Genomic DNA, 12,067 nt, shown 5'->3' on the forward strand with positions numbered 1-12,067 from the left:
GAACTGTTACCTTTTCCTCCTGTAATTTAGGGTAGTGGTTGAAGAAGGTGAAGGTGAGTCTGATTCTGGCGAAGCTGCTTCTGACCTGAGTGTCTCTTTTTCCTCTGCTTTCAGAGCCTTTCTTTATCATTGATATTTAGAAATTTCACAGGCCTATGTAGGTGTCTATTCTCATTTGACCTTTCATTATCTTTGCTTATAAATACAATGTGCATCTTTGTGTATGTAGCAGAGAAACTGGTTTGCATTAGGAAAACCTTTTTTCTGTTATTTTTCTAAAGATTGTTTCATTTCTGTTAGTTCTATTCTCTCTTCTTGATAGTCTGAGGATATGTAGATTGAGTCTCCTGGGTTTATTCTCCAGACGACTCCCATTTATTCTCATTCTCACCACACATTCATTTCACTGCTTTTGAACTCACTGCTTACGGAAGCCAGGCAGGTGACGGTTAAGTAAGGTAAACAAAGCTGGCCAGGTACAAAAAGAATGGGCGAAGAGGATATCAGGAGCACAACCCCACCTCAAAGCTATCAGTCAGCTGGTCCTTATCACTAACAAAATATCATCAGAATTCCAGTTTCCCACGGGGAGGAAAAAAACCCTCAAGTCTGTGTTTTTAACACAATATGATATTTCCCAATGAGGAAATAAAACTGAGAAAAAGATCTCAATACTTACCATCAGGGTGGTCTTGGTCACACACAGAATGATGTGTTATTTCATTGTCTTTCATAATATTGTCATCCTTTGCAGATTCTGACAATAAAGTAAAACTTTGGTCAGCACTTTTTAACTGAGAAAAAAAGCAGCACCCTACCCTAACATGTGAGATCTGTTTCTGGGAACACACACACACAGCTTACAAAGGAAGAGGTATAGTTGGGGGCATCTTTTTGCAACAAAGAAAAAAATACAAAGCAGGTTTCATGCATCAGTGAAAGGCTTAGAATCGTGAGGAAGGATATGAAAGGAAGGCAAAAACAGAGAGATTAAAGGAATATCTAATTTTAATGTTTTTGATGCTTCCGTGATTGTAGTTGTTCACATATGGAAGCCTTGAGTCATTGAGAAAGTCAACAATAGCACGTTGGAAACCCGGTGGTAATTAAGATCATCTCCCCCAGATAGTAGGACAGTTGAACAACAGCAACGAGGGAACTCCATCCCGCTCTGTAATGCTGTTCTTTCTCAAACCTCATTTAGGTATGGAATCAGAATTCATATCTTTTTTGTTATAATGAATGTTGTGCAGGAGATAACAGGGCTAAAAAGATTCCATGATTATGTTCTCTTGCAAACTGCAATTCTGAGTGTTTCCAGGTCTCTCTGAAGGTAATTTTAAAGGCATTGGAACAAGCCTGTGAATAAATCAACAAGAATATAGGAAATAGGTCTTTCATTCATTTCATAAATGTTGCCATAAATTGTTTAGAATGTTCAGGAGGCAAGAGGGAAAAAAAGACACCAAGTCTCTGCCTTCGTGGAGCTTACAATCTGGTAGACACATTTTAGGTAGCTAAAAAAGAAAAGTAGTTCAAAAATATCTAAATGGCACTAGAAAACCTCATCAGCATGTGACCAGGAGACAACTGGCGATGGCAGAGCTGCACTTGTTACTTACAAGTTGCTTCTCTACTGAGTTTGAATCTCTCAGCTGAGTGTTAGCTTCCTAATGAGTCGAACCAGATGCAGTCTAACACACATAATTATTCTTTGCTTTCCTTTCCCTCCTCCCTCTTTTCCTTCTCCTCTCCTCTTCAAAACTGGGAAACAGCTTCAAATATTATGGTTGGGATTGTTATGAGGAGTTTGTTTCTCTGATGCACCACAAGCAACATTTGATGGACAAGTGAGAAACCTGGGTAGTTAACATCTGATTCAAATTTAATAACCAGCGAAGCAAGTGTACACCCAAAGTGTATGGTTTTAATTAACTGCAAATAATTCCCCCAAGGCAAATGTTTAATTATCTGCACTGTTTCTTATTTCTTTCTGAGCCTGACAATAAGTTTAAAAGTCAAAATTTAAAAGCAAAATGGAGCAGACACACATTTTCCAAACTGTTGCTTCACTTGTGTCAAATGCTTTTAAAGCAACTCCCATTAAAACATGAAGTCTTCTTAAATGTTGTAGCTAACACGGATTCAAAAAAGTTCTTGAATACTTTTTTTAAAATCATCAACACTGAAAATAAACTATGGTTAAAAAAGAAACTATCTATATTAGGCTTATTTGAAAATGTTTTAGTTTTGTTTTCAGAAAATGTTGTTATTGGATATGTAGCTTTGTTCAACTCTCAGTTCTCTCAACATTAGCATTCAGGATTATCTGAATAGTTACATGCATTTAGAGTTTATTCATTAACATTTAGTGATACACACTATGTGTATTAACAGTATGTCTTCGCACAATGATTACTTAAGAAATGTCATTTAAAAGGTGTTTTACATTGAGTTTATACATTTATGAGAGATCTAAGGATTCTCATGAGTGACAGATACTTGAAAAACTAATCACTGATTTGTTCAAGTTTCGTCATCAAAATCTGCCTTCAGCAAATTAGAACTCCATTAATTTTAATTTCCTTAGAGAGTTGTTTTAACATTGCTAAATCCTTTCTGAGCTTATGTGCACAACATAATTTTTGAGCAATGTATAAAATGCATTTCGTTGAATCCAATATATTATCAATGCGTATTTCCAGTATTATTTAGTGCTACCAAATAAACTATAACACATTATAAATTCTAAGACATATACTGACTTTTAGAAATAAAACATATGAAAGAATATGTATCTTACAAACATACAATTTCAGTATGTGTATGGATGCATATATCCATGCCATTATGTACATGAATATATATGTGTTTATGTGATGACAAGATTTTATATCACTATTACCAATCCCACTCTGTATAAGTCTCTTTTCCAGAAATGGTTCTATCTCCACATTTGTCAGTAATGATAACATTCATAAATAACTAGGTGGCTACAGAAGATTGTTTCTGCTGAGGTTACTCTATTGAAAGGATTGTTTGAATTTCCAGCCTCATAAAATTTAGCCAAGACTGGATTTGATCCTGTATATTTTAATTCATGAATGTTATTAATTTGTGCTTAGCTGTCAGTTTTAAATGACAAAGCAGCTTTTCTGTTTAGGAAGTAAAGGAAGCTGTACTTCATATTCATATGGAATTATTATACATAATGATAGGGAGAAAATAGATACAATGGTAAGGACTGAATTCTTGTGTCCCCCAAAATTTATATGTTAAAATCCTAACTTGCAAGGTGCTGGGATTGGGAGGTTGTTGAGTCAAGAGGGTGGAACTCTCAGAAACAGAATTAGTGCCCTCACAAAAGAACTCCCTTATCTCTTCCTCCACTGGAGGACACAGCAAGGAGACTCTAAGGACTGGGAATGAGCCCTTGACACTGAGTTTTCCAGCGCCTTCATTTTGGACTTCACAGCTTCCAGAACTGTGAAAAGTGAATATATTTTTAAAAATTAATTACATTTATCGGTACATTTTAGATATACCTAATGATCACAATCATATAGGGAATTTCTACCCATTCATGATCTATCTTGACTAGAAGTATCAGTTGTTTATAAGCTTACTACTTTGTGGAATTTTATTATTGCAATCTAAACAGAGTAGGACATCAGTTTATTAATTGTATAAGCTACTATGAAATAATATAGTTATAGATACCAAATTCTTGTTGTGCCTTGGGTTTTGATTTTATGTAATTCTAAAAATTATCTTTTAATGATGTTAAAAATGTAAAACAGTTATCACCTAAGTCAGTCAAATTTGTTTAATAGTAGAAAGTAGAATTAAATTTATATGTAGATTATGACTTTCAAATACTGTAAGGTCTATGTCATATTTAAATAAGTCTTTATCTTTCCTCCATGTGCCCAGAGCAAGTAGAGAGAACCAGGCAACCTGCCTCTGCCTGCCAGGTGCTGCCACTAGAAGGCCCTTTCCTTCCCATGCCCAGCACAAGCCGAAGGAGACAGACAGATCCACCTCTACCTGCTGTGTGCCACCACGAAAAGGCCACATCCTACAGTCGGCCACTGTGGGCAGATATGCCTTCACCTTCAGGGAGCTGCTACAAGAAGGCTCCTTCCTGTAGGCAGCCAGCAGGAGCAGGGACACCAAGCCAGGTAAGCCCTGTACATCCGTAGGCCACCATTGGAGGCCTTTGGTTCCCCCAGATAGCCATTACCCACTAGCAGAATCAGACAAACACATTTCTATGTGTTTGCCACCATCATGGGAATCCCAGTGTAGACACACAGGCTGAGAGAAGCAGTCCCACCTCCATGTACCTCTGATCATCAGCAAGGCCCCAGTGTAGCTGCATAGCTGTGGAGAAGCCCACTCCACATCCTACTACCTTCCTGTAAGCCTGTTCCACGCCCATGTACTGCCTAGGGATAGCCAACACAAGAAGTCCCTGGCACCCCACAACCAGCTTCTTGGGAGGAACCCAGAAGAATTTCAAGATGAAGGAGCAAAAGGCAAACTCAGACCTCTACCCCACACACAATAAGTCAGGGAGATATGGTCATGGAAGAAAACGGAAGTCATACAGCTGAAATCTCTGAGAGGATAGCAACTGAAGTAAGGAAACAATTTCATGAGACTGTCAAAGCAGTCAAATCAGAAATAATGTCTTGGGTAAAAGAAGAAATCACAAACATACTGAAAGAATTGTTCAGCAGGTCTGACGAAGACAGAGACAATAAAGAGGAGCATAGGAAAATGGTAGAAACCTTGAATGAATGTAGCAAGGAATTACAATGCATGAGATAGATTCAAAGAGATGCAAGAAATTAAAAATTCAATCTAAAGCTGGCAAAGCTGCTTGAAAGAGACTAAAAATAGACTTTCAAACCTTGAAGACAGTGATCATGAAAGGAAAGATCTCTTAAAATTAACATAGAATCAGGAAATAACAATTCAATGGCTGCAAGACCATGCAAAGAAGCATAATTTAAGAGTAATAGATACCAGTGAAGAAGCAGGGGTCAACACAAATGAAATTAAAAGGATATTCACAGAAATAATATAAGAAAACTCCCCAAAAAGGGAAATGGATCTGGCATGCAGATAAGTGAGGCATATAGGATTCTAACTAGCCACAACCAAAGTAAATCTACATCAGACATCTAATAATCAAGATTATAGAAATTCAGCACAATAACAGAATATTAAAAGCTGTTAAATAAAAGAAACAGATCATCTATAAAGGAAAATCAATCAGAATCACAGCTAACTTAACAACACCAACCATTAAGTCAAGAAGAGTTTGGAGTGAAGTGTTTCAAAACCTAAAAGAAAATAACTTCCAACCCAGACTGATCTACCCAGCAAAACTATCTCTCAAAATTGATGGAAAAATAAGATACTTCCATAATAAAGAACAAATGAAGGAATTCATGACTACCAAATCAACTCTACAGAAAGTGCTAAAGAATATTCTAGAGAGAGATAAAGATGACTATAATTCTAGGAACAGCAGCAGAGGAAGATCATCAAACAAGACAGGCAATTGAATTAACGGGAAAAGTGGAGGGCCAACAGGAGGACAGCAGAGCAGAGACAAACCGATGTATGCTGGTTGTAACCATTAATGTAAATGGCCTCAGGTCAGCAAAAAAAAAAAAAAGAAACAGGGAGGAGAGTGGATCACAAGATTCATCGATATACTCTATGCAAGAAACACATCTAACTGGAAAGGAAATTCATCTATTGGAAAGGAGAGAAAACAATTTTTCCCTGTGACAGGAGACAAAAAACAAAAAACAAAACAAAACAAAAAAGCAGTGGTAACTTGCCCGTCAACCGCAGAATGGATAAGAAAGATATGGTATTTTCATACAGTGGAAAGCTACCCAGCTATAAAATAGAATGATCTCAACGCTCTGGTAGGTAAATGGATAAAACTGGAGATCATGTCCATAGCCGAAACAGTTTGAACTCATACCCATGAACCCTAGCACAAGAAACAGAAGGAGTTAATGGGATCCAAAAGCAAAATAGTTAGTGTAAGAGCAAAGGGGTGGAAACACTTGCGAGGGAAAAGTGGAAACTACTGTCAGTCACACAATTTTGTTAAGTTTGGCTTTGTCTGTCTTGTTTTGTTAGATTTTATGCTGTCAGATAGTAGGGGCAGCTATTTTGAATATTTTATGATAATCATAGTTTCCTATTATATTGCTTTGAAATCTTATACCGCTTTCATTCATTGGTTTGATTCTGTTTTGTTTGATTTTATTATGTGTGATGGTATGAACAGCCATTTTGAAGAAAACAAGATATTGTGGCAGCCATTGGTGATTTACTATCATCTTGTTTTGAAGTCCTGCTATGCTTTTGTTCTTCTGTTTTGATTGGTTCTATCCTGTTGTGTCTTATTTGATTTTATTATGTGTGATGGTATAAACAAATTTTTTAAGGAAAATGAGATATTATAGTAGCCAGTGTTCATTTCCTATTATTTGGTTTTGAAATCCTGTAGTGCTTTCAGTCTCTTGAATGGTTTTATACTATTTTGTTATGTTTGATATTATCATGTATGAAGGTATGCTCAACTATTTTGAAGAAAAGAGACACTGTGATAGCTACTGTTGATGTCCGGTTGTCTTGTTGTGAAGAGCTGTGTTGTTTGCATGTTCTGTTCTGATTTGCTTCGTTCTGTTCTTTTATTTTATTCTCTTTAAATTAAAAATTTTACAAATAAAAGAGATTTTTTAAAAAGATAATATTAAATCAAACATTCAAGGTAAGGTCTATACATAGGTATGCTTTAAAATTTAACAAGAATAAAAAAAACTTTCATAAATTAAAAAAAAACACTCACTGAAAAAAGTTTTAAAGAACATTGAATATTTAAAACTCATTAAAATAAAGTAAAACCTCCATAAACCAGAAATTCCAAAAAGTAAGTTATGTAATGGTGGTATATATGTATATATAGTTTAAATTTTGATGACAAACAATACCACTGAATTTTTAATAAACATTCCTAAACTATAATTCAAAATAAGCACTATCTTTTTTTGGTGTTTAAAAAAATTTTCTAAAAAAAGATTAAGATACAAGAGAACCTAACAAAACAGATCAGAACAGAACAATTTAAGCAACATAGTGTTTCACCATAAGACAGTCCAGCATAACAGTAGCTACCATAGTGTCTCTTTCCTTGAAATATTTGAGTATACCTTCATATACTATAGTATCAAATATAAATAGTATAGTATTGATACTATAGTATCAAGCATAAAAAGACAATGTAAGACCATTCAAGAGAATAAAAGTATTACAGGGTATTCAGAACCAACTAACAGAAAACAAGCAAAAGTTACAATATTATCTCCTTTTCTATAAAATATTTTGTATATACTATCACATATAATAAAATCCAATAAGATACAACATGATAAAACCAATGGAGACAGAAGAACAAAAGCTTGGGGAGACTTCAAAACAAGATGATATTAAATCATCACTAGTTATTATAATGTCTTGTTTTCTTCAAAATAGCTGTTCATATCATCACGGACAATAAAATAAAACAACACAGAATAAAACCATTCCAGTTAATGAATGAAAACATTATAAAATTTCAAAGCAATATAATGGGAAATCATGATTACCACATACTTTTATGTATTCTTACCATTTCTTACACTAGGGAAACTATTCGGTATTTATACATGTGAGTTTGATTTATTTCACTTATGAGTATGGTCTCAAACTGTGTCCATTTATGTGTAAATATCTCAGTGTGATCATTCTTTATAGCACTATCTCTTTGTTCCCTTAGAATAAACATTTTTAACCCTGAAGGATCCCTGAATATACTCTGGTGATTCACAGATCCTTTTGAAAGAGACTTAAAACTGTGTTTATTTATGAATGTTCATTTTTTCTGAAATGAGATAGTTTATATCATGTTCTCATAGGGATCCCTGACCTCAGCAAAGTTAAAAATAACTAAAATGATCTTGCCATTTTATAAAAGATTTTTCAGGGCTTTTTTTGAGGAATTAGCTACTGAGCTTGATACCCACTTTGAATTCATCAGCGAAGGCAAATTTTGAAACCTTAAGGGAGATTTCATTTGACGAAATAGCCAAAAATATGGGATGTGCACGGTAAACAAGGATGATCCAACTGATAAAAAAATTGAGCCCAAATTTGAGGCAAATATGAAGTATAAAGCAATGGATGAGTAACCACCTTTGAAGGTAACTTCATGCCAGAAAGTCTATAAAATGCTTCTGGGAAGATTGGTAGCTCCAACTACTGTATTGAATGGTGGCCTGCAATCATTTCAGTGCAGAAGCTCTAATGGGTTTGTACAAATAAATACTGTAAACAAAAACAGTACACTAAACATTCTTTTCAATGTCAGATATCTACACAGGAGCACCAGAGTCTGATGCAAAAGGTGCATGGAAACACAATCACCTAGCTTTTCTTTGATTCTTGCAAACTGGTTAGATTATACCAAGAAAATATTGATCCTGGTCTACTTTTGGAAACTCTGGTTTATTATGTGAATCATTTGGGACAATGTAATTTTTCCTGTTAGCAAACAGGGTGCTCACTCACAGTACCCTAGAGTCTATGCAGCTGTTTAAAGTCTCATGGAAACACTTTGGTGAGTATTTCTTTATATAGGAAAACTGTATCTTGCAATATATTCCCAGAGTATTCCAATGTTGATGATCTGAATTGTGTTTGGTCTCAGTGAAGCTGAATGTACAAGGATGAACTATATTTATGTTAAAAGTATCTGGATCCACAGATAGGACGTGGCTCTGGGTGTCAGGAGGCTTAACTGAGCGATAGTTGGTCATCTGTCTTCATAATGCTCTCATTAACCCTCATTAGAAAGTAGTCAATTATTCCCAGAGTTATGGAACCTACGTATTAATTGCCTTTGAGGCAAAGTTGGGTAAAATATCATCAAAGGCAACAAATTCTGTTTCTATCACAAAATACATTCTGAATTATGAACAGTGGGCTTGCATAAAGCTGCTAGAGCATTTCTGCCTTGGGGGTGAATATTCTTCTGTAGTTTGTTAGTAAAAATATGAACAAATAAGATAATAAACACTATGATGGAATGCATACTATGTGAGGATTGAGGTTCAAAGTTTGGATATGAACATCATAACTCTAAGGAAATTCATTCACTTCACACAATCTTAGTTTCTGTATCTAATAATGGAAGATGTTGGCATAAATAATTTCTCTAAGATAACTAAAATGCTAATTAATCTACAGATTGGTCCAAGTGATCTCTTTGTTTCAGACAACTGTTGTCTATAAATGTTCCTATTTTTCCCTTATTATCCACCTACCTGAGTTGAACAATTCTCTCTGAAATTCTTGGGGTCAATTTATAAAATAAATGTTAATAGTGGGAGAAATACTGCAGCACAGAGACCAGGGTCACGCCCGCCCTCTTTAATTCAGCCACTGGACCAAGAATCATCACAGTGTAAAACAGAGCAGCTGGATATGAAGCTGAGTTGGACCACAATGGAAAAGAAATGCTTAATTACCTTTTCCATCAAGTTAATTTTTCCCTTTTGGCAATGTAAACAGAAGAAAATCTGCTCTTATTTCTGTCTGTGTCTTGGCTGTTTCAGTATTCTTGACCTCCTTGTGACTCCTTTCTGGTCTTGCTTCCTTCTACCCTTTGAAGCCTTACATCACAGACATCATTGGAAAAAATCTGGTGAGGTTACATCATGGAAAGTGGCTACAGCTCTGAATGTAGTTATACAGTTATACAGTTATACAGTTATACAGTTCACCTGTTATACAGTTCACCTGTATCAAGGGCTCTATTGTAAAAAACGGTGACTAAGTTAATTGACATATTGTAGACCATCGTCTCGGTACCTGCTGAGGATTTGTTCCCTCCTAGTCCCTCTGATGCCAAAATTCATGGATTATTTAAAATGAATTTTACCTTGTATGAAATGGGGTAGTATTTGCATATAACCCATGTGTATCTTTTATATACTTTAATCTCTAGATCATTTTTAATATGTAATACAATATAGGTGCTATGAAAAATGTTGTTATACTGTTTAGTAATAGTGACAATAAAAGTCAATAAATGTTCAGTACAAATGTGATTTCTGTTTCTTAATTTGTTGATTGAGATTTGAATCTATGGGTGCAGAATGTACAGATAAGGAGGATCTGTTGTACTTGAAAACTGTTAGGAGAATTGACTTTTAATTTTCTTGTAACACAACAAATTGAGTGTGACATAATGTATATGCTAACTTTCTTGATTTAGCCCTTCTACACTCTCGATACATTTTATGTTTTAGATATGCGATGTCCCAACAGCCCATGTGTTAAAGCCTTAGTCCTCAGTATAGTGTATTAGGAGACAGTGGAAATTTTAAGAGCTTGGGCAGAGCAGTGGCCTGAGGTCAGTGTGTGTCCTCAAAACAGACTGTGGGGCCCTGTCTTTTCCTTGTTCTCTTTCTATACTCTAAATAGGCTTCCTCTAGATGATGTCAAGTGACATATTTGAAGACTAAGACAAACATTTGGATCCTGCACAGGAGTTACTAATGCTATGTGAACTTCAAAGACTGGGGTGACTTCTTGTTAGCATCTTTGTTCCTCACAACTAGAAGGACTCATCAACCCACCCAACTGAAAAAAGGCACAAAGGCCTTATTGTGGGTTTCCATTTTCCAAAGTGCTTTTCCCCAGTCCACTTTTCTCCAAGTCATTGCATATAATTATCTCACAAGGACTGCTTCAGAGGACTTCATTTTTATGACATCCATCACTCATTATTTTACCATTGCCTCTCTTGTTGGGTGTTCAAACTGCAGCCAGTTTTCTGCTATTCGAAACAAGTCTATATTGAGATGCTGGCAGTTTGAAGGCTGAATTCACCGCTCTCTTCTCTCCCAGCCCACTCCTGTTTCTGAGATTGGGAGCTAACAGAGATGTCCATAGCTAGAGTAACTAGAAACAACCTGAAGTAGTGAAGTCTGACAGCAATGTTCATCCTCTACATCCCTATGGACGATCTCAGAAATTGCAGCAGATGATCATAGTAGATATGCTACTTTCTGTGATTCTAGTTAAAATGGCTGCTTTTGGTGGACCCAAAGTACCCAGGTGTTTACTGCAAATTCCTGACCTCAAAGGATTCAGGAGATAGTCACACAGTTTCCTCACTCTTCTGGGAGATGATTCTAGAGTCACTCTTTGGTGTAACTTTTAGAGTCTTTGTGGTTCTTGTGAATTCATCGTTTAATTTTAATGTATATACCTTCACCAGTTCTGAAGTGGCTTTTATAAGTATTATTTTAAGGATTTTGATATTCTTGTGGATCTATTTTTTAAAACAAACTTTCAGTTTTATAATCACTTCAGAATGTACGGCACTCAACAAACTTATGCCAGCCCGAAGAACTTACATAGAATTAAAGAGGGGAATAGCCTATTCATGCAGAATAAAACCAGTTCAGTGGATTTCATTTGCAAATGTTACCCTGGTGGTAGAAAAAAATGAGGCGGCATGCGGTATTATAGGAAATGGAGTGTATAGCAGTATGTGTATGATGAGGGCAATGTTTTGCCTCATAAACTGAGAAAAATGTGTTAAAATTTTGCAAGATTTTATCTTATGAGGGCCTTGGGAAGTATAGTAAGGTAACTTAAACCCGTTATTTTCTATTTCTAGGAAAATTGTGTTGGAACATGCTACTCAGCATAGGTTTTCCAATGAGTTATAAAAATCATTATAGTATTGTTATTATAATGAGTTGTATGAGTTTGGTTGGGCTATGTTACGACTTGTATCTAGATATGCCCTCAAAACCTCACGCAGTCATAAACGGGGCTTTTTCACAGGTGCCTGAATCTAGAATGTGTGACTGATTTATGGTGCAGTGCTAGTATTAAGGGTGGGTGATTACTAAATCAGCCCACTGATTGGTTGCGCTACCCTAATCCTGGTAGCATAGAAAGAAATGAAAGGGACAGAAGG

At 35.7% G+C, this 12,067-nt stretch overlaps 1 protein-coding gene across 2 annotated transcripts in view; it reads right to left on the bottom strand.

Annotated features, from left to right (window-relative positions):
* Macrod2 (mono-ADP ribosylhydrolase 2) overlaps positions 1 to 12,067 on the bottom strand; it is a 1,970,011-nt gene that overhangs the window by 81,559 nt on the left and 1,876,385 nt on the right. For both annotated transcript variants that reach the window (XM_063248672.1, XM_063248671.1), the window contains one exon: positions 680 to 757. In XM_063248672.1, coding sequence (XP_063104742.1) covers positions 680 to 757 — 78 coding nt within the window. The remainder of the gene's footprint in view (positions 1 to 679; positions 758 to 12,067) is intronic.

This window comes from Cavia porcellus, unplaced genomic scaffold (assembly GCF_034190915.1).
Source record: "Cavia porcellus strain 051 isolate PalLab524CR breed Dunkin Hartley unplaced genomic scaffold, mCavPor4.1 scaffold_5, whole genome shotgun sequence".
In the NCBI taxonomy this organism is placed as follows: Eukaryota; Metazoa; Chordata; class Mammalia; order Rodentia; family Caviidae; genus Cavia; species Cavia porcellus.